The sequence below is a fragment of the Pongo abelii genome, chromosome 1, assembly GCF_028885655.2.
Source record: "Pongo abelii isolate AG06213 chromosome 1, NHGRI_mPonAbe1-v2.0_pri, whole genome shotgun sequence".
In the NCBI taxonomy this organism is placed as follows: Eukaryota; Metazoa; Chordata; class Mammalia; order Primates; family Hominidae; genus Pongo; species Pongo abelii.
The window spans coordinates 187,933,566-187,957,454 of NC_071985.2; the positions used below are offsets into that span (position 1 = coordinate 187,933,566).

General features: G+C 42.9%; 1 protein-coding gene and 1 pseudogene across 5 annotated transcripts in view; both read left to right on the forward strand.

Annotated features, from left to right (window-relative positions):
- The window catches only part of TESK2 (testis associated actin remodelling kinase 2), a 150,161-nt gene that overhangs the window by 118,399 nt on the left and 7,873 nt on the right, over window positions 1-23,889 (forward strand). For 4 of the 5 annotated variants that reach the window (XM_002810901.5, XM_024247426.3, XM_054535572.2 and 1 more), the window contains exon 5: window positions 20,232-20,378. The exons of the other annotated variant lie outside the window; for it this stretch is intronic. In XM_002810901.5, the coding sequence (XP_002810947.2) occupies window positions 20,232-20,378 (147 nt within the window). The remainder of the gene's footprint in view (window positions 1-20,231; window positions 20,379-23,889) is intronic. 5 annotated transcript variants of the gene reach the window in all.
- LOC112131619 (small nucleolar RNA U13) lies at window positions 16,976-17,072 on the forward strand (annotated as a pseudogene).

The following is a 23,889-nucleotide window of genomic DNA, read 5'->3' on the forward strand; positions in this document are numbered from 1 at the left end:
CAGATGGATAACTTGGGGTCAGGAGTACAAGACCAGCCTGGCCAACATGGTGAAACCCTGTCTCTACTAAAAAAAAAAAAAAAAAAAATTAGCCAGACATGGTGGTGGGGGGGCCTGTAATCCCAGCTACTTGAGAGGCTGAGGCAGGAGAATTGCTTCAACCCTGGTGGCAGAGGCTACAAAGCCGAGATCACACCACTATGCTCTATCCTGGGTGACAGAGTGAGACTCTGTCTCAAAAAAAAAGAGAGAGAGAGAGAAAGAAATGTCACATCTCAAATCCTTTCATAATTAGAAGTTTATTTCACTTAAACTTCTATGTGCAAAAAATATTTCTACAAATACAGTTTGACATGTACTTTGCTTTTGGAAAAAGTAATTTTTATTTAATTTTTTTGCTTTGCTCATTTAGTAATAAAAAACTCTCAAACTGTGGTACATTTCTGTTCTTATTTTTAGTAACTCCCTGTGACATTTGAGAAACAAGAATTTGAGGTTGGCAAGCTAGCCCACAAATAATAGAAGAGTTTATTTAGTTTACTTTATCCTTAAAACAGTTTTTCTCTGACTTGCTTGCTTGCTTTTGGCTCATTTATTCATCCAAAAGATATTTATTTGGCTCCTACCATGTCTGGCACTATTCCAGGTACTGGGAATACAATAATGAACAAATAAAAATCCCTGTCCCACGTTTTAATTTTTTTTAAGTTTAACTTTATTTTATATTTTTTATTTTTGGTAGTGACATGAGTCTTGCTATGTTGCCCAGGCTGGTCCTGGGCTCAAGTGATCCTCCCACCTTGGCCTCTCAAAGCACTGGGAATACAGGCATGAGCCACTGTACCCAGCTGGAATTTATATTTTAATCAGCAGGGGGCGGGCAGAGGAGTTAAACTAAACAAGGGGACAAATTGTAATATATATGATGTTAAGTGCTAGGTGGTTTACAATTTTCAACATGCAGACAGGGAAGGCCTCACAAAAGAGGCTAAAATTTAAGAAGGTGGGCTGGGTGCAGTGGCTCACAGAAAAAAAAAAAAAAAAATTAAGATGGTGAAGGAACTAGCTGTGTGGATATCAAAGTATTCTAGGTAGTTGGAATAGTATGTGCAAATGCGTGGAGGCAGAAGTGTGCCTGGTTTGGTTGAATAACTCCAAGGTAGGTGATGTGACTGCAGTGGAGAGCATGAAGAGAACAGTAGTAGATGGGGTCAGAGAGGAAACACTGGCTAGATCAGAGTCTCATATATACTGCTGTAAGAACTTTAGATTTTACTCAGGATAAATTGTGAAGTCTTTGGAGGTTTTTGTGACTTATTCTTTAATGGGATCATCCTGGCTACTGTTTGGTGAATGACTGAAAAAAGAGAAAGGGTGAAAGCAGGAAAACCAGTTAAGAGACTGTTACAATAAAGTCTGTGCAATACATAAAGACTGCAAAAAAGGTAAGAGTTGATGGTAATGGACCAGAATGATAGCAGTGGAGCTGGGAATTCTGGATCCATTTTGAAAGTAGAAGAAAAACAAACAAATAGGCTTTCCTGATGCATTGGCTGTGGGGTATGAGAGGATGAGAGAAGTCAAGGATAACTCTGAGGTTTTTGGCCTGAACACCTAAAAAATAGAGTTGCCATTAATGGAGATGGGGAAGACTATAGGAGGTACATAATGGGAGATGATCAAGAGGTCATTTTTGAATAGGTTCAGTTTGATATATTTATTGGACATTCGAGTTGAGATATCTTCATAGAGTACTGGTGTCTGAAGGAGTACTCTGAGTGATACCTTCCTTGTTCATATCCTGTTTATCAACATTTTCATTAGAGAGTGTTTCATTGATTTGGAAGGAGGCATTTTTCAACTGCTGTATTATCTCCTGAGTTAACAAAAATAAAAAAGTCATTGAGTGATTTTTCATACTAAATATTTTCTATGTGCCAGGGTCTGCTAAGCTTTTTTTTTTCCTCCCTCTCAATATATTATTTAATTAGCATGCAATCCTATGAAATAGGTAATATTTTTCCCATTTTACAGATGACAAATCTGAGGCTCAGAAAGAGATTAAGTTAGCTAAGGTCTCGTAGCTGAGCTAGGATTTAAATCAAGTTTTGGCTGACTATAATCCTGTACTTACTAGACTTTGAGCTCCTTGGGCTTGGCTATTGTTCACTCTGTTGAATTGTCAGTAACTGGAGCATAAAGGCATGCAATAAATATTTGTTGGGTAAATGGAAAATGGATAAATGAGTACTGCTTCCCAACACTTGAGCTTTTAACAGTTAAACTCTTAGCTGCAAAGATATCTGCCTCTTTCAAGGTCATTTCAGCCATCCATTTGATGAATCTTTTTACAGCATTGGTAGTATGAGGACAGCAGAAGGATTTAGAAAGTTCTTCAGAGGATTTCTAGCTAATCTTTCTCCTAATCCCTTCATGACTGTTAAACTAGTGTGACAGTTGAATTCACAGAGTTCTTTTTGAGTTTAGGCTAGATGTGTTTCTAATAGATTTGCCAAGTGTAATTTTCCTAACTTGATAAGTGGTATCATTCCCAGGAGTTGGTTCTATGTTGGCTCCTGGGAGCTGTTCCAACTTTGGAATCTGTAGCAAGTAGGACCATGGAAGGAGGGTCTCCCAATATACCTCTCACACATTGCTACTACTCAGGGGCATTTCTGCATCCCTGTGCCTGATACATAATCACTGTCTGCACTTGCTGTATTTACTTTCTCTTTCTCTTTATGTGGTCTTTTCTTGTTATCCTGGTCACCATTATTTGCTTAGATAATAAATTCTTAGATCAGTGTTTTCCACAGTCAGTCATAGGCATTTATTTCCTGACTTGCTCTTTTTAGCTCATTTCAATGCAGTTGCTTGTGTCTGTTTCCTATTTAACAAATAATTATTAAGCAGGTACTGTGTCAAGGGCTAGTTTAGTGAACTTCAAAAAATGAGAAGCTGTTCTATGATAGTGGCAGAATGATTGTCTAAAATCTTCTGTAATACTAGGCACAAGTAGCTGCTCAATAAATGTTTGTTAAATGAATTAATAACTTGCAAAAGTATTAATATAGTGAATGGCTCTTCTACAAATGATAGTTTCCTTTTCCTTTATCCCTAATCTATCCCTTTTCCAAATCTTACCAATCACCATGTCCTGTTCATCTTACCTCTTTACTATTCTTGAATCATTTATCTTACATCATTCCTTCTGCCATCATTATGTCTTGCCATAACCTTTTAACTAGTCTGTCTGTCAGTCTTGTTCCACACTTTAAATCTATAGTCTATATTGCCAGCTGGAGTGGTCCTGAAATACAAATCTTTTTTTGTTTGTTTTGAATCATCTTAGCCATTTTTAAGTATATAGTTCAGTAGTTAGTATTAAGTATTTTCACATTGTTGTGCAACAGATCTCCAGACCTTTTTCTTTTCTTTTCTTTTTTCTTTTTTTTTTTTTTTTTGAGACGGAGTTTCACTCTTGTTGCCCAGGCTGGAGTGCAATGGCGCGATCTCGGCTCACCACAACCTCCGCCTCCCAGGTTCAAGCAATTCTCCTGCCTTAGCCTCCGGAGTAGCTGGGATTACAGGCATGCACCACCACGCCCAGCTAATTTTGTATTTTTAGTAGAGACGGGGTTTCTCCATGTTGAGGCTGGTCTCGAACTCCAGATGATCCACCCGCCGCCTCAGCCTCCCAAAGTGCTGGGATTACAGGCATGAACCACCGTGCCTGGCCTTCTTTTCTTTTTTTTTTAAGAAAGAAGCAGGGTCTTGCTCTGTTGCCCAGACTGGAGTTCATAGTGCATTACAGCTGCAAATTCTTGGGCTCAAGCAGTCCTCCTGCCTTAGCCTCCCATGTAATAGGGACAGTAGCTACTGTACCAGGCCAGATCTTGTTTTGTTGTTATTGTTGTTTTTGAGACAGTCTCGCTCTGTCACCCAGGCTAGAGTGCAGTGGCACGATCTTGGCTCACTGCAACCTCTGCCTCCTGGGTTCAAGCGATTCTCCTGCCGCAGCCTCTTGAGTAGCTGGGATTACAGGCACGCACCACCACACCCGGCTAATTTTTTGTATTTTTAGTGGAAACAGAGTTTCACCATGTTGCACAGACTGGTCTTGAACTCCTGAGCTCAGGTGATCTGCCTGCCTCGGCCTCCCAAAGTGCTGGGATTACAGGCTTGAGCCACTGTGTCTGGCTGCCAGATCTTTTTCATCTTTTTTTTTTAATTGTTATTTTTTCAAAAATAAGATGAGTCTCACTCCATCACCCAGGCTGGAATGCAGTGGGGTGATCATGGCTTACTGCAGCCTTGATCTCCCAAGCTCAAGTGATTCTCCTGTCTCAGCCTTTCGAGTAGCGGTACTACAGGCATGTGCTACCACATCTGGCTAATTTTTTATTTTTTGTAGATATGAGGTCTCGCTATGTTGCCCAGGCTGGTCTCAAACTCCTGGGCTCAAGCAATCCTCTCACCTTGTTCTAAAGTGCTGGGAGTATAGAAGTGAGCCACTATGGCTGGCCTTTTTCATCTTCTGAAACAAACTCTATGCCCATTAAACAACTCCTCATTTCTCCCTCTTCCCAGCTCCTGGTAACAACCATTCTATTTTCTTTTTACTTTTGAGACAGGGTCTCGCTGTCACCCAGGCTGGAGTGCAGTGGTGTAATCTTGGCTGCCTTCAACCTCCACCTCCCAGGCTCAAGCGATTCTCCCACCTCAGCCTCCCAAGTAGCTGGGACTACAGGCGTGCATCACCATGCCCAGCTAATTTTTTTTTTTTTGTATTTTTTGTAGAGATGGGGTTTCACCATGTTGCCCAGGCTGGTCTCGAACTCCTGAGCTCAGGCAATTCGCCCACCTCAGCCTCCTAAAGTGCTGGGATTACAGGCGTGAGCCACCACACCCAGCCTGTACTTTCAGTTTCTGTGAATTTGACTACTTTTGATACCTCATATAAGTGGAATCATACGGTATTTGTCTTATTTCACTTAGCATAATGTCCACAAGGTTCATCCATGTTGTTGCATGTGATAGTATTTTCTTCCTTTTTATGGCTGCATAAATATTTTATTGTATATATATACCGTACTTTGTTGATCCATTCGTGGGTTGATGAACATTTGGGTTGCTTTCACCTCTTGGCTAGTGTAAATTATGCTGCTATGAACATGGGTATGCAAATATCTCTTTGAAACCTTACTTTCCAGACTTTTGGGTACATACCCAGAAGTAGGATTGCTGGACCATATAGTAGTTCTATTTTTAACTTTTTGAGGAACTGCCATATTTTTTTTTCTGTAGCAGTTGTACCATTTTACAATCTCACTGACGGTGCATAAGGGTTCCAGTTTCTCCACATCCTCACCAATACTTGTTATTTTCTGTGGTTTGTTTTTTGATAGTAGCTATCTTAATGGATGTGAGGTGATATCTCATTGTGGTTTGATTTGCATTTCTCATTTGTTGCAAAGACTGTCCTTTCCCAATTGGTAGGTGTTTATTTCTGGGCTCTCTATTCCATTACATTGGTCTATATGTCTGTTTTTATGCCAGTACCACTTTTGAATACACATCTAACTTTGTTTCTCCCTGAAAAAACCCTTATGTGGCTCCTCATTGTCCTCAGGGTAAAGTCAAAACTGATCTTGCTACTGCTTATCTCTATGGCCTCTCTTCACTTCTCTCGCCTCTCTACTCCTGTCTCAGCTGTACTGAACCTCTTTCATTTCCACAAATGGAACATGACCCTTTCCACCTTTACAGCTCTGCACCAGACTTTTTCTTTGCCCAGAACACACCTCTTCATCCCCCCTGGCCCAACCAATTCCTCAGGCCCCAGCTTAGAATTCATTTTCTCTGGGAAGCCTTTTCTGATCTTCTAAGAGTAGTTTGGTACCCCTCCTATGTGCTCTCATAACACAATATAATTTATCATTGATTTCAACTGACTGTTCGTATGTGTAGATTATAAATTTCTTGAGGGCAAGGATTGTTTTATTTACATTGACATCCATTGGTTCCTAGCACAGTGCCTGACAAATGGTAGCTGCTTACCATATTTGTTGATTGAATAAATAAATTAACAATCAATGGCATTTCCTGGCTCAAAAACCTTCAGTGATTTCCTCATTGATTAAAGTCTTAGGTGAGATGCAGATATCTGTATTTAAAAATAAATAAATAAATAAAGTTCTACAAATTATTTTGATTCACAGCTAGAGTTTAAAAATGGAATTCAGGATAAACTCAGCCTGATATTCTAGTCCTTTATGCCCTACTATAATACTACTTTTCTCCTAGTTCTCCTCTTCTTTAACAAGTACTCTATAATTCAGGCAAACTGGATTTCTTATTGTTTACTGAACATGTTCTGTGTTTTCCCGCCTCTTTATCCATATTGTTTCTTCAACCTAGAATATACTCTTTCCCTCTGTCCTATAGAAATCATCTTCTCTGGCTGGACACGGTGGCTGATGCCTGTAATCCCAGCACTTTGGGAGGTCGAGGAGGGTGGATCATGAGGTCAAGAGTTCGAGACAAGCCTGGCCAACATGGTGAAACCCCATCTCTACTAAAAATACAAAAATTAGCTGGGTGTGATGGTGCGCACCTTTAATCCCAGCTACTGGGGAGGCTGAGGCAGGAGAATTGCTTGAACCCAGGAGGTGGAGGTTGCAGTGAGCCGAGATCGTACCACTGCACTCCAGCCTGGGTGACAGAGCAAGACTCTATCTCAAAAAAAAAATTATCTTCCCTTCAAGACCTGGCCTCAGAGTCCACTTATTTCCCCATAAAACCTTTCCTGATTCTTTTTCTTGGCCACATCCTCTCTACCCGCCTCCACTGCCACCACTCATTTGGTCATAATGTTTCCCTCCATTCATCTTCTCCTATATAGAATTTTTGTACCTTTGTTATTACACATTCTTTCTTTTCTTTTCTTTTCTTTCTTTATTTATTTAGAGACGGAGTTTCACTTTTGTTGCCCAGGCTGGAGTGCAGTGGTGCAATCTCGGCTAACTGCAACCTCCGCCTTCTGGTTTCAAGTGATTCTCCTGCCTCAGCCTCCTGGGATTACAGGCGCCCGCCACCACGCCCAGCTAATTTTGTTGTATTTTTAGTAGAGATGGGGTTTCACAATGTTGGCCAGGCTGGTCTCAAACTCTTGACCTCGTGATCCACCTGCCTTGGCCTCCCAAAGTGCTGGGATTACAGGCGTGAGCCACTGCACTCAGCCCCATTCTTTCATTTATTAAAGCTTTTTTTGCTTTAGCTTCCCTACGTAAGTGTACACTCCTAGGGTAGAAGAAACCCAGGCTTTTAGGTCACAAGGCTTGGATACAAATCCAAGCTGTATTATTTACTAGTTGAATAATCATAGGCAAGTTATTTAAGTTCTCTGGGCCAGCCTGGTGGCTCATACCCGTAATCCCAGCACTTCGGGAAGCTGAGGCAGGTGGATCACTTGAGGTCAGGAGTTCGAGACCAGCCTGACCAACATGGTGAAACCCCATCTCTACTAAAAACACACACAAAAAAATTAGCCAGGCATGGTGGCGCACGCCTGTAATCCCAGCTTCTTGGGAGGCTGAGGCAGGGGAATTACTTGAACCCAGGAGGTGGAGGTTGCAGTGAGCCAAGATGGCGCCATTGCACTCCAGCCTGGGCAACAAGAACAAAACTCCGTCTCAAAAAACAGACAAACAAACAAACAAACAACCAGCTGGGTGCAGTGGCTCACACCTGGGCAACAAGAGCAAAACTCTGTCTCAAAAAACAAACAAACAACCAGCTGGGTGTGGTGGCTCACGCCTGTAATCTCAGCACTTTGGGAGGCCGAGGCGGGTGGATCACCTGATGTCAGGAGTTCGAGACCAGCCTGACCAATAAGGTGAAACCTCGTCTCTACTAAAAAATACAAAAATTAGCCAGGCATGGTGGCAGGCGCCTGTAGTCCCAGGTACTTGGGAGGCTGAGACAGGAGAATTGCTTGAACCCAGAGGTGGAGGTTGCAGTGAGCTGAGATTGCGCCACTGCAGCCCAGCCTGGGCAATGGAGCGGGACTCCCTCTCAAAAACAAAACAAAAGAAAACCAAAAAAAACAAAAAACACACACAAAAAACAAAAACGAAAAGATGACAAGAATGTTTCAAGATATTACAATGGTCAGGCCGGGTGTGGTGGCTCGCGCCTGTAATCCCAGCACTTTGGGAGGCCAAGGTGGGTGGATCACCTGAAGTCAGGAGTTCAAGACCAGCCTGGCCAACATGGTGAAACCCATCTCTATTAAATATACAAAAAATTAGCCGGGCGTGGTGGCGGGCGCCTGTAATCCCAGCTACTCGGGAGGCTGAGGCAGGAGAATCATTTGAACCTGGGAGGCGGAGGTTGCAGTGAGCCAAGATCGTGCCGTTGCACTCCAGCCTGGGCAACAAGAGTGAAACTCCATTTCAAAAAAAAAAAAAGATATTACAATGGTCAAATGAGGTAGCTATGAAAGTGCTTTGCCGGGCATGGTGGCTTATGCCTGTAATCCCAGCACTTTGAGAGGCTGAAGTGGGTAGATCACCTGAGGTCAGGAGTTCGAGACCAGCCTGGCCAACATGGTGAAACCCCGTCTCTACTAAAAATACAAAAAATTAGCCGGGCATGGTAGGAGGCACCTGTAATCCCAGCTACTCGGGAGGCTGAGGCAGGAGAATCGCTTGAACCTGGGAGGCGGAGGTTGCAGTGACCCAACATCACTCCATTGCACTGCAGCCTGGGCAACAAGAGAGAAACTCCATCTCAAAAAAAAAAAAAAAAAGCTTTGTGGCCAGATGCAATGGCTCACGCCTGTAATCCCTACACTTTGGGAGGCCGAGGCAGGTGGATCACCTGAGGTCAGGATTTGGATAGCAACCTGACAACATGGTGAAACCCTATCTCTACTAAAAATACAACAATTAGCCAGGCATGGTGGCACATGCCTGTAATCCCAGCTACTTGGGAGACTGAGGCAAGAGAATTGCTTGAACCCGGAGTCGACAGAGACTCTGTCTCAAAAAAAAAAAAAAGGAGAATGAGGAACCATATGATGCCCAGTATCTAGGTGGGTGGCGATGCCGTTTACTGAGATGTAGAAAACTTGGAGGGTGCAGCTGGAATACTTCCTTCTTTCAGCTGTGTATGCATTACTTGGGAATTGGTTTTTTTGAACATAACACTAATCAACATGGTCTCCTCAATGTAGAAGATCAGACTCAGTCTTTTGCCTGAGCCTTTCTTTGTCTGAATAGGCATTATTAAACATTTAATTTTATTTAATTTAATTTTATTTTATTTATGTTTTTGAGACAAGGTCTGGCTCTAATGCCCAGGCTGGGGTGCGGTGTTGCAATGTTGGCTCACTGCAACCTCTGCCTCCTCAGCTCAAGCCATCCTCCCACCTCAGCCTCCTGAGTAGCTGAGACTACAGGCATGCACCACTATGCCCAGCTAATTTTTGTATTTTTTGTAGAGACAAGGTTTTGCCACGTTACCCAGGCTTGTCTCGAACTCATGAGCTCAAGCCATCTGCCCACCTTGGCCTCCAAAAATGCTGGGATTACAGGCATGAGCCTCTGCACCCAGCCAGCATTATTAAATATTTGTTTTTGCATGATATTTATTGGAAAGTTCCTCTAAAAGCACATTTCTCTTTTATATCTTAAATTACATTTTAATGATTAAATTGGGGGGGTGGGGCTTCCAATAAAAGAGGGAACTTAAAACCCATCTCCATTTATTTAAATGCACTTAATTATGCATTTGTTTGTTCAACAATTTCACTGAGTTTTACAAAGGGGCTTACAAAATTGAGCAGGACCTAGTTCCTGCCATAAATGTTATAGTACAGTGTGATGAACAATAGTAGAAACATGTGCAGGATGCTAAAGTGGCACCAAGAATGGGCTCAAACTCCTGGGCTCAAGCAGTCCTCCTGCCTCAGCCTCCCAAAGTACTGGGATTACAGGTGTGAGCTACTGCGCCCAGCCTAGCACAAAGAATGGGATGGAGTATCAAGGAATGCCTTCCACAAGTTCAGAAGGATGAATAAGTGGCTGGCTGTGGTGGCTCACACCTGTAATCCCAATACTTTGGGAGGCTGAAGCGGGCAGATCACTTGAGGTCAGGAGTTTGAGACCAGCTGGCCAACATGTTGAAACTCCGTCTCTGCTAAAAATAACAAAAATTTGCCGGGTGTGGAGGTCCGTGCCTGTAATCCCAGTTACTCAGGAGGCTGATGCAGGAGAATTGCTTAAACCCTGGAGGTGGAGGTTGCAGTGAGCCGGGATCATGCCACTGCACTCCAGCCTGGGTGACAGAGCGATATTCAGTCTCAAAAAATAATAAATAAATAATAAATAAATAAATAAGGCTCAGTGTGGTGGCTCATGCCTGTAATCCCAGCACTTTGGGAGGTCGAGGCAGGCGGATCACAAGGTCAGGAGTTTGAGACCAGCCTGGCCAGCATGGTGAAACTCCCATCTCTACTAAAAATACAAAATTCGGCTGAGTGCGGTGGCACACACCTGTAATCCCAGCTACTCAGGAGGCTGAGGCAGGAGAATTGCTTGAACCTGGGAGGCAGAGGTTGCAGTGAGCTGAGATTGCGCTACTGCACTGCAGCCTAGGCGACAGAGTGAGACTCTGTCTCAAAAAAAAAAAAAAATCCAGGCGTGGTGGTGCACGCCTGTAATCCCAGCTACTCAGGAGGCAGAGGCAGGAGAATCACTTGAACGCAAGAGGAGGAGGTTGCAGTGAGCTGAGATCATGCCATTGCGCTCCAGCCTGGGCAACAAGAGGGAAACTTTGTCTCAAAATAATAATAATAATAATAATAAAAATGAAAATAAATAAACAAGGAGGATGAATAAGAATTAGCAAAGCTATGAAGAAGGGTATTCAGCAAGCATATATGAAGGCCAAGAGTTAAACACTTAAATATTCTGAAATATATTTTGGGTTATTAAGAATGTTTTACTCTGTGGCTAGAATTAGTGTTCCCTTTTTCTTTTTGAGTCAGCTCATTACTACTGACTGTTTCAGGCAGGCAGGCCCTGGTGAACCTCCTGGAGTGGTAGGCAGATTCAGTCCTTGGCAGATATACGGATGTACGCTTGTAGTGGCTGTGGATTCTCAAGCTGAGAACAGGAGGCTTCTTTGGAGCACAAGCCTCCCACAGGGCACTCTTGGGATGTCTGTCCTGGAATTACCCAGAGGAGTAACAAAGCTTTCTTTTCTTCCTTAACCCAAGCCAGCAGGATGGGATGTCGGTTAGCCTTTGTGTTTGGAGCCTACCAACAAACATACGGTGGCCAGCACAAAAGCATTGTTGGGCTACAGTGAAAACTAGGTCGGGGCCCAAACCCTTTTCTGCAAAGAGCCCCTCCAAAGAGTAGAGTGCCAACAAGCCACTGATTTGGCTGTTTGACATTGATACTGGTTTCTGACAGGTTTCTGACTTACTGATGGCACATCGAGTCATTTAAGATTCTGAAATCTTTTTCCATTGCTGTCTGAACCTTTCAATTTGGAATCTCTGAGATGTCTTTGACTCTTTTTCCTTATTTCTCATATCTATCACTCAGTTGCTAAAAAGCTTTATATTCTGACTATAGCCAACTTTTGCCTGCCCATAAATAGCACTGTTAGTTAGATGTTTGGTCACCTCTCATCTGGCTGTTGCAGTACCCTCCAAAACTGCCTCTAATTCCTTCTCTATCCTGCTACCAGAATGATCTTTCTAAAATGCAGTTTGGGTCATCTATTAGTTTCTTAGAGCTACCATAGCAAAGCACTACAATGTGGGTGACATAGCAGAAACTTGTTATCTCAGAGTTCTGAAGGCTGGAAGTCCAAAATCAAAGTGTTGGTAGGGCCTTGTTCTCTCTGAAGGCTCTACGGGAAGATCCTTCTTGCCTTTTCCTAGCTTCTGGTAGGTTTTTGGTATTCCTTGGCTTGTAGATGTCTCAGTCCAATTTCTGCCTCTGTCTTAACATGACATTTTCCCTGTGTGCCTGTATCTCTTGCCCCTCTTTTTATAAGAATTCCAGTCATATTGGATTAAGGGCCTGCCCTACTCCAATATGACCTCATCTTAACTTGATTACATTGGCAAAGACCCTATTTCCAAATAAGGTTGCATTTATAGTTACCAGGGTTTAGGACTTGCATGCATCTTTTGGGGGGATGTAATTCAACCCCCGTTAGATCATATTATACCTTTACCTATAAACCTTCAGTGGCCCCTGTGGTCTGCCGAATTAACTGTAGATGCTTCATCTTGGTATTCCAGAACTTCTGCACTAATAACAAATATAATAATAATAGAAATAGTCTCATAACTGACATATTGGGCACTTTCCTTGACATTATTCTTAGCATTTTACATGTATCAACTTATTGAATCTTCACAACAACTCTGTGGGTTAGGCACTATTATTATTCCCATTTTATAGATGCGTATTAAACAACTGAGTAACCAACTCAGGGCTCTACAACTATTATAGTCTGAGATGAGATTCAATCCTAGCCAGCCTAACTGCAGTCACCACTATATTATACTGCCCATCTTAACTTTTTAGCTTCATCCTTTCTCCCCTACTTATACAGAAAAAAAAAAGAATAATTACTAATCTCTGTGCTTTGTTATCTTTGTGTTCCTTTTGCGTAGACTGTCTTTCTTATCCCCAGCCCTGCCTATGGGTTACCATGAAATGGAATTACATCCTCAACAATGAGTGAATATCAGCCAGGCCTAGGTGGGGAAAGGGGAAGGATATTACAGGTAAAGGGACCAGCAATGTGTACAAATGTGCAGGTGAGCAGGAGTCAGACTTTTATAAGCAGGAGTGAAAGGCTTTGTGTGCCTTTCTAAGGATTGTGGGTTTTATCCTACAAGTAATAGAGCATCACTGAGTAATTTTAACAGGACAGTGGCTTCAGGTTGGCATTTCAGAAAGATTGTCTTGGCTATATTGTGGAAAGTGGATTGGAATGAGGGCTAAATCTTTTCAAGATGCAAAAGGGGGCAAGAAAACAGGTTAGAAAGCTAATGGAATAACCTAAGGGAGGGGTGAGAATGATAAGTTATTGATAGTGGGTTCTACCTGTTGGCAGCACAGTTATCTTCCTTGGGTAAGTGCCCTAACTCCTGGCCAGTTGGGTAGATTTTTCAAAAAGGAATAATAATTCTTACAATTGATATTTTCTCCAGACTTTTTCTGAATGCCTTTGAGCCACTGTTCAGAGATAAGCTTATTTGGTTGCAGGTATAAGTACGTTGGTAATTCAAATTTTTTTAAAGCTACCATTTTGTCTTATTGTTCTGAATAGTTACAATTGGTTGAAACTACTGTAGCTGACTAGAATCAGCAAGAATTGGGAACTGGAGTCCTGGGTGCATTTACCTCAGAGAGAGGCACATATTCCCTAGAGCCAGTCCAGAATATTCTCTGTATGGATATGTTTATGTGCTTGTCTGTGCCTGAATTGGTACCTACCAGCCCCTATAGGGATATGTGGGAAGAACCTATACTCTTTAGCCTAGGCAGTTGTCTTAGTCCATTTGTGCTGCTATAAGAACATATCATAGACTGGGTAGCTTATAAACAACAGAAATTTATTTCTCACACTTCTGGAGGCTGGGCAATCTAAGATCTAGGCACAGGCAGATTCAGTGTTTGGTGAGGGACTACTTCATGGTTCATAAATGCCTGTCTTTTTGCTGTGTCCTTACATAGTGGAAGGGACTAAAGAACTACGGGGATGCTTGTACACACACTCTCTATCGTGGTACAATACATATAACATATAATTTACCATCTTTTTTTGAGTGGGGGTCTTGCTATGTTGCCCAGGCTGGTCTTGAGCTCCTGGCCTCAAGCGATCCTCCCACATCAGCTTCTCAAAGTGCTGGGATTACAGGCGAGAGCCACTGTGCCTGGCCAAGAGACAAGTTCTTACTGTCATATGGAAGTGGCAGTAGGGGGAGGAGTGCTCAATAAATGTTTGTAGAAATAACCTGAATTGATATTCCTGAGTGGAGAACTGAGTGTCCACTTCTCTGTGCCTTTGGTGATTTTAAAAAAGATGTTGGCATATGATTTCTTGCATTTTAGTAATAAAGGTTTATTTACATAATATAGTTGAATTACCAATACACTTTAAAAAGTTATTGAGTGCCTTCTAGGAAAAGGCTGTATATATTTAATGAAACCAAGTATCAAACACAAATGAAATGGAAGAAATTCTGTTATTTTATTAGACCATGAGGAAGTGAGGCAAGTTTTGGTATAGGTAAAGTTGGTATAGAAAAAGGTAACAGCCACTGAGAGGTATTGAAGTACCTATAACACATTTTATGGGCTGTATTATAGTTTTCTAAATTGAAAGGTTAAAATAACAACAATTAAAAATATTAAAACTTCTGTATTAATTAAATGTGTTACCAATGCCTTGGGTTGTTTTATAGGGCTGACTGAGGGAGTAGTCTAGCTGAAAATGAAAGCAAAGCAGCTGTTATCCCCATCCGGGAAAGCTGAACATGCTAATGCAGTTGCTCTTGTCTCTGCTTCCTGCAGAGGGATTTGTTTAGAGGCCACACCAGCTGAGTCTGCACTGGGAGTTGCTTATAGAGAAGTGAACATTCCAGCTAATGGGCACAGAGACTGTGTAGCAGTCTTCCGGCTGGGTGCGTGGCTCACACCTGTAATCCTAGCACTTTGGGAGGCTGAGGCAGGTGGATCACCTGGGGTCAGGAGTTCGTGACAAGCCTGGCCAACATGGGAAAACCCTGTCTCTACTAAAAAAATACAAAAATTAGCTGGGTGTAGTGACACGAGCCTGTAATCCCAGCTACTCGGGAAGCTGAGGTTGGAGAATCACTTGAACCTGGGAGGCGGAGGTTGCAGTGAGCTGAGATGGCGCCCCTGCACTCCAGCCTGAGGGACAGAGTGAGACTCCGTCTCAAAAAAAAAAGAAAGAAAGAAATCTTTCTTGTTGACAAATCTCAAATTTCCTTTTCTTATACATGCAGAGGTCTTGAAACATTGAGAAGTGGTTTCTGAGGGCCTACAGGCTTATCAGCCCAACTAATGTATTCACCAAAGGCAGGCAAGAGAAATGGGTTTAAAAGTAAATTCCATTTGTTTTCCCTCTCTGGTCCTTGGTTTGCGCTTTTTCCATTTTGCCTGGAGAAGCCAGAATCTATTAGCCCAGTGTGATTCCTCATCTTTTGTCACCTTTTCCTGTGCTCTCCACCCTCTGGCTTTGCATATGGATTTCCAGAGCCTTCAGAGACATCGCTGAACAGAGTAAACAAGTGTTTCCCAGAACCAAGAGTCCTGGTCTCACCTGGCCTATAGGGAGTGCACATACAGTCTTTTCATTATAGTGTCTTCTGCCTGGCACTCAGTTGGGAAACCTGAGTGGCTCCTGAAGACAGGCCTGACATATCACACTGTCATCATGCTAAAGAAGTGAACCACTGCCTACCTTTTGACTTTCAGAGCTAAAGAAATCTGCCTGCATGATTAGATGTCAGCTTCACTGCCCACTTATAACCCTGAAGTTCACAAGCTCAGTTTCTTTTCAGCAAATGGGCACCTCAAATGTGAACCTTGGGCAGATTCAACTAGAATGAAGAGAGCAAGGCGCTGTGCTTATGCCGTCATTATGCCTTATTTTAAGATTTTCAAAGATGGATTATCAAGCAGGATGAAGCAGATCAACAAGTTTCCCTTTTGAGAAGTTAGAAGATTTATTTTTAGTCATTCTTTCTGCCTTGCCAAAACTGATCCGACGCTTCCAAGGATCTGAAGTGCTGCATGGTGCTGCCCCCAACTGGTTCTTTTTGGTGCTTGTATTATTACCACATCAGAAAATACATGATATTTACATTTTTTTCGAAGCACTTTCACATATTTCATTGTATTATTATTTTTTTGAGACAGAGTCTCACCCTGTTGCCAGGCTGGAGTGCAGTGATATGATCTCTGCCCACCGCAACCTCTGCCTCCAAGGTTCAAGCGATTCTCGTGCCTCAGCCTCCCGAGTAGCTGGGATTACAGGTACCCACCACCATGTCTGGCTAATTTTTGTATTTTTAGTAGAGATGGGGTTTCACTATGTTGGCCAGGCTAGTCTTGAACTCCTGACCTTAGGTGATCTGCCCGCCTTGGCCTCCCAAAGTGCTGGGATTATAGGCGTGAGCCACGGCGCCTGGCCAACTTTCACATATTTTATTAGATTCTCATAACAACACTGCAAATTAGGTGAATCAGGGATTATCATACCTACTTATAGTTGAGAAAAGTGAAAGATGGATAGCCTTATTAGTTGATTTGTCCAAGTTAAATGGCTATTAGGAGGCTGAATTGGGCTAGAATTCAGATATTTCTCCTCTTATCCCATTAAGTTCCCTAGTCCTTTGTAAATTCAATAGTACCCAAAAATATGTATTAAGATATAAATTTTAGGCTTAGAGGAATTTCCCTCTTTTTCTCCCTTGGGAGGAGGAGGGAGATAATACATCATATAAGGTTTGAGTAAATTCATTTCTTTTTATTTATTTATTTATTTATTTATTTATTATTATACTTTAGGTTTTAGGGTACATGTGCGCAATGTGCGGCTTACATATGTATACATGTGCCACGCTGGTGCGCTGCATCCACTAACTCGTCACCTAGCATTAGGTGTATCTCCCAATGCTATCCCTCCCCCCTCCCCTGAGTAAATTCATTTCTGAGCTCCTGTGCTGCATGAGGCTTTCTGACTCAGATGCTGTGGTCTCTGACTCTCCAATGCAACATAGTGGTAAAGAGTATGGACTCTGGAGCCAGACTGCAGAGTCTGCCAGTCTCTGCCACTTAATAACTGGATAACTTTAAGCAAGTTGCTTAATTTCTAAATGCCTTCTCTAAAATAAGAGTCATAGTATATAGTCATTTTGTAGTCCATAGCACGATGATTGGATTTTCATGTGCATGTGTGAGGTGTACTACCCTCAAACCTTATTAATGTCTGCACGTTGTCTGACATGAAAAAGAAAAGGACAAAAAGTAACAGTATACCTACCTTATAGGGTTATTGTGCAGATTAAATGAGATAATATATGCAAAACTCTCAGAACAGTGCCTGAAACAATTTAAATACTATATAAATAACAGCTGCTATTATTATTTATAAATACATATACTTACTCACTTTTTTTTTGAGACTGGGTCTCTCTCTGTTGCCCAGGCTGGAATCTAGTGGCACAATCATGGTCACTACAGTCTTGACCTCCTGAGGTTCAAGTGATCATCCCAACCTCAACCTTGTGAGTAGCTGTGACTATAGGCACACACCACCACACCCAGCTAATTTTTTTTTTTTTGAGACGGAGTCTCGCTCTGTTGCCCAGGCTGGAGTGCAGTGGTACAATCTCGGCTCACTGCAAGCTCCGCCTCCTGGGTTCACGCCATTCTCCTGCCTCAGCCTCCCGAGTAGCTGGGACTACAGGCGCCTGCAACCACGCCTGGCTAATTTTTTGTATTTTTAGTAGAGATGGGGATTCAGCATGTTAGCTAGGATGGTCTCGATCTCCTGACCTTGTGATCTGCCCACCTTGGCCTCCCAAAGTGGTGGGATTACAGGTGTGTGAGCCATCGCGCCCGGGGTTTTTTTTTTTTTTTTTTTTTAGACGGAGTCACTCCGTTACTTGCCCAGGATGGAGTACAATGGTGTGGTCTCAGCTCACTGCAACCTCCGCCTCCCGTGTTCAGCGATTCTCCTGCCTCATCCTCTCGAGTACTGGGATTACATGCATGCGCCACCATGCCTGGCTAATTTTGTATTTTTAGTAGAGACGGGGTTTCTCCATGTTGGTCAGGCTGGTCTCAAACTCCCGACCTCAGGTAATCCACCTGCCTTGACCTCCCAAAGTGCTGGGATTACAGATGTGAGCTACTGTGATCCCACCCCTGGGAGATACTGTGCCTGGCCAATTTTTGTATTTTTTGTAGGGACGGGATTTTGCCACTTTCCCCAGGCTGGTCTCAAACTCCTGACCTCAAGCGATCCTCCCACCTTGGCCTCCTACCGTGCCCAGCCTTATTCACCTTTTTTTTTTTTTTTTTAATAAAAAAGCAAAGCTGCCCTTCATGGGTATTTAGGAATTATGAACAGCCAGACTATCTTCACATAGTTTCTCCATAACCGTATCTGCTACTCTTTCCATTGTTCACTTCAGTCTTACTCGTCTTAACCACTTTACTGAAACTGCTCTGTCCAAGGTTGCCAATGATTTCCTGGTTGCAAATTCAGTGGACACCTTTCAAACTCGTCTTCCTCATTCATAGCTTTTGATACTGTCAGTCATTTCCTTTGTAGAATGCTTTCCTTCTGACATGTAGAATGTCATTGTCCTTCTGAACATACATTTATTTATTTATTTATTTATTTATTTATTTATGAGATGGAGTTTAGCTCTTGTTGCCCAGGCTGGAGTGCAATGGCACGATCTCAGCTCACTACAACCTCTGCCTCCCGGGCTCAAGCGATTCTCCTGCCTCAGCCTCTCGAGTAGCTGGGATTACAGATGCCTGCTACCATGCTCAGCTAATTTTTTTGTATTTTTAATAGAGACAGAGTTTCACCATGTTGGCCAGGCTGGTCTTGAACTCCTGATGTCAGGTGATCCGTCCTCCTCAGCCTCCCAAAGTGCTAGGATTACAGGCATGAGCCACCGTGCCCGGCTATCCTTCTGAACATTTAGAATATTCTCCTATTGACATTCTTGTCTGTTCCTTGGGATTCTGTTAATTTCCCATCTTACATGTTAAACCCTGGGCATGCGTGACCTTGGAATGCATGAGTGCTTCAGCTCAATGTTTTTACCTCCTAAATATTAAGTCTTTCACTTAGACTTTGTTCTTAAACTTCAAACTGACTCTATTTAGATCATTTCCACCTTAGTTGTCCAATAAGCACCTGCACCTTTAATAATTTAAATTCTCCCAGCTGAACTCACTATCTTTTTTTTTTTTTTTTTTTTAAAGACAGGGTCTCACTCTGTCTATCACCCAGGCTGGAGTGCATTGGCATGATCTTAGCTCACTGCAGCCTCAACCTCCCAGGCTCAGGTGATCTTCCCATGTAGCTAGGACTACAGGTGTGTACCATCACGTCCAGCTAATTCTGTTTATTTTTGTAGAGACTAAGTCTCTCACTATGCTGTTCAGGCTGGTCTGAACTCCTGAGCTCAAGCAATCCTCCTGCCTCTCAAAGTTCTAGGATTACAGGCATGAGTCACCACACCTGGGCTGAACTCACTCTCTTTTAACATTGCCTGTTCTTCTAAAAACCTACTCCTCTCCTTGCTCTCTGGGTATTTAAAAATGACATCCAGGGACCAATAGCCTATTGCTCTCATTCTCTAATCCAGGCAATTATCAAGTTTTTTTTTTTAACTCTGCCATCTAAATACATTTTGAATCTTGCCTCGTTCCAATGCCTCCACTATTGCCATGATTCAGATGCCCTGCTCTCACCAGGATTATTGCAGTAATCTCCTATTTCCCTTTCTCTGTATTTTTCACTCTAATCCATCTATCATACCATTGCTAAAATAATATTTTCTTTAAAAAGCAAATATAACCACGTGGCTCTCCTGCTTAAAATGCTTCTTTTGTTTCCTATAGACAGGCTAAAGTTCATGTATCTTAGCAAAACGTATCAGCCTCACTTCCTGACTCATCTATAAATGCACTCTAGCCATATCAAAGTAAATTAAGTTCCTGAATGCATCATGCACTTAACCTGTAACTTTGCATATGCTGCTCCCTCTGCATCCATCTTTCCTGCTACTCCAGATCATCATTTCTGACTCCTTATTTCCTCTCTGCATTTCCTCTGACATGCCTCCACAGTTTAGCTTTATCCTTGTCGCTGCATGGTGTTGTCCTACCTGCACATAACTATATTTTAATATTTATTATATGATATTGTTTGACTATGTCCCTTAATAGATTGTGATCTCCTTAAAGGAAAGTGTCACTGTGTGCAGCACCTACCATAGTGCTTGGAGGCAGAATAAGCCCTCAGTAACTTAAAAAAAAAAATACAGTCTCTCTCTTCTAGGTGTTTACTCTAATGGTTTCACCACTAGCCTAAACATTTCTGATAAATGGTAGCTGGGTTTTCCTTCTGTTTTGCAGTATATCAACTCCGGGAACCTGGAACAGTTGCTAGACAGTAACCTGCATTTGCCTTGGACTGTGAGGGTAAAACTGGCCTATGACATAGCAGTGGGCCTCAGCTACCTTCACTTCAAAGGCATTTTTCATCGGGACCTCACATCTAAGGTATGAAGGCTTTACTCTGACAACTCATTGAGAGATACCACCCTTCTCTTTTGCCAAGAAAGCTGTGTTAGATTTAACATTTAATCACAGAGGACGTAATTCATTGTATTTTATAGTTAGTCCTTAGAAAGCCTACATCTTTTCCTTCTTTTTTTGAGACAGTGTCTCACTCTGTTGCCCAGGCTGGAGTGCTTCTGCCTCCTGGGTTTAACGATTCTCGTGCCTCAGCCTCCTGAGTAGCTGGGACTAGAAGTGCGTATCACCACACTCAGCTAATTTTTAGTAGAGGCAGAATTTTGCCATATTGGCCAGGTTGGTCTTGAACTCCTGGCTGCAAACAGTCCACCCGCCTTGGCCTCCCAAAGTGCTGGGATTATAGGCGTGAGTCACTGTGCCCCCCCATAAGCCTATATTTTCTTACAGCAGGCTCCTTTCGGTGCTGAGTGAGCCAACACATATACTTTTTTTTTTTTTTTTTTTTTTGAGACAGGGTCTTGCCCTGTCACTCAGGCTGGAGTGCAGTGGCATGATCTCGGCTCACTGCAGCCTCCACTCCATTGGCTCAAGCAATCCTCCTACCTCAGCCTCCCGAATAGCTAGGACCACAGGCGTACACCACCATGCCTGGCTGTATTTTTGTTTTGTTTTGTTTTTTTCCACTCTTATTGCCCAGGCTGGAGTGCAATGGAGTGATCTTGGCTCACTGCAACCTCCACCTCCCGGGTTCAAGCAATTATCCTGCCTCAGCCTCCTGAGTAGCTGGGATTACAGACACCTGCCATCACCCCTGGCTAATTTTTTGTATTTTTAGTAGAGATGGGGTTTCACCATGTTGGCAGGCTGGTCTCAAACTCCTGACCTCAGGTGATCCACGTGCCTTGGCCTCCCAAAGTGTTGGGATTACAGGCGTGAGCCACCATACCCAGCCTTTTTTTTTGTATTTTTAATAGAGATGGGGCCTTGCCATGTTGCCCAGACTGCTCTCAAACTTGTGAGCTCAAGCAGTCCACCCACCTCAGCCTCCTAAGGTGCTGGGATTACAGGCGTGCACTGTGCCCAGCCAACTCATACATCTTGAGAGCCTTCATGTTTAACTTCAGTCTCCTGAATATGTGTTACAGGAGCAAATGACATGAGAAGGGTTAAGAAATTCTTGCCTTATAGGAATGGCAGCAGTCAAGGCAGTATAGGGGCCTATCAGTTTTCTTTCCTGTGGCCCCAGGATGTAGTTCTTAGCTAAGAGCAGGAGTTCAGTGATTTTTAGTCACCTGAATGCAGGTTTTTAGGGCCAAATGTACTGACCCATTTTCTGCCTGTGTGATTGAGTTTCTGCTCCCCTGCCAGTTCCTCTTTGGCATCAGCTGATCTCTGTAGCACTCTTTTGCTGTCCAAATTGCTGTGTGACCAGGTTAGAAAAGAGTCGCTTTCAGAGGAAGTTGGCCATGCCACAAAACAGGCACCTCATAGCCAAATGGTCTAAGATACCATCATGACAAGGCTTATATAAATAGTACTGTTTGATTATTAATGGGGAACTATAAGGCAATCTAACATATCTAATATGACTTCTGCCCAAGAACTGAATTAAAGTCTGCTAGGGAGGTGTATAAGAGTTTTGCACCTGCCTAAGAATAGCTGTCACTTCATTCCCCACCCTCAAGACCTACATGTACACATATTCACACATGCGTGCACATACTCCTACTCCTTCTGCCCCAGGTGAGGAGGAGGGGAAGGGAGCCCGTCTTAAGAAAAAGCTTGAAAGGGAACAAAAGTAGCAGTACTCTGAGTCAATAAAGCCTAAAGCAGTAAGTACCTGGATGTCTCACATGGAATGGTTTTGGTGTGTGGCAGAGTCACTTGTAGTCAGCTGCACTGTTCCTGAAGGAGCACAAGACTGGCAAGCAGAAACTGGGAACCAGCTGAGGCCTAGTTGTAAGGAGCCCTTTATCTACATTACTGTCTGTAAGAACTGGACAGTTAGGCAGTTGGGACCTGGAAGGTGATATCTTATCTCTTTATTAGCCATTTCTTCTCCCCCAGAATGTTTTGGAAAACCAAGACTAAGAAAAGTGCAGGCCGGGCGTGGCGGCTCACACCTGTAATCCCAGCACTTTGGGAGGCCGAGGCGGGCAGATCACCTGAGGTCAGGAGTTCAAGACCAGCCTGACCAACATGGTGAAACCCTGTCTCTGCTAAAATACAAAAATTAGCCGGGCATGATGGTGGGTGCCTGTAATCCCAGCTACTTGGGAGGCTGAGACGAGAGAATCGCTTGAACCCGGGAGATGGTGGTTGTGGTGAGCCGAGATCATGCCACTGCACTCTAGCCTGGGCGACTGAGCGAGACTCCGTCTTGAAAAAAAAAGAAAAGAAAAATGCATTTGTTCCAGGCAAATGGATGGGGTTGAATCAACTTACATATCAAATCTTTGCTTCCTACTCAGAAAGCACCATTTTTTCTAAGATAGAAGGAGTTTGTGACAAAATATGTATCAGTTACACAGATATTACCCCCCTCCCCCCCCCCCCCCCCACACACACAAGTGTCTCCTGTACCTGGCTCCAAGGATGAAGGAATATTAGAAAAGAGGAACTTCTGACCTAGAGGTATGTATAGTCTTGTTGGCAAATTACTAAAAGGTAGTGCACAGCATTTTATAATTGTTTAGCTACATAGACGACAAGTTTTCCGAGCAGGAAAGATCACTCTAGGCCAGGGTAGCTAGGCTTCCTCGAGGAAAGCCCCCGAGTCTAAGAGTTCATCATATTCCCTTCTGTGCCCCAAAAGCACTTTGTCCCATTGTGCTAGTGTCCAAGTGTGGTTCTGTCTGGGCTTGTTGTGCTGTATTATAAAAATAACCTTTTTGGACTATAGAATAAGACCACTACCCTTTGCTTTTCCTTATGGGGAATGGGTATTCCCAGTGTCAATTGGCTTGAGACAAGAAACTAGGAACATAGGAGAAATAACTCCCTATATTTCTGGGCTGTACTTTCTTGGGTCTGGACTTTAAGGAAGTTTTGAGGATACTTCCAGGTGGTGAGAACAAAGGACTTTTGCAAACTCTAGAGGAAGGCTGGGAAGTACACTATAGGGGATCTCAAGTTGAAGACAAACAAGTGAGTCTTATGAACCAGACTGTCCAATTTGAGATACTGTCTGTGTTCATTGCCCTTTTATCATCTCTGAGAAATAAAGCTAAAGGGACAGTAGAGGGCTCTGAGGTTTCCAAATTATCTCTTCATAGTCCGTCTTGGGTCTGTGTCTTATTTCTTTAAGGACAGTATCAGGTTTTCTTATATTTTAATATTATACACTCCATATCACTTGATTGTTCTGTTGTATCTCCCACCAGCATATGAGTTTCTCAAGTGCTCCTCTTATTTACTTTTGTATTCTTACCACCTAGCACAGAGCCTATGACAGTAGTCTTCCTGGGCCTATTTCAGGGAAGGGTGAAGGGCTTGATAGCAAAGAGGCCAAAACACCTGCTCCAGAGCTGAGATT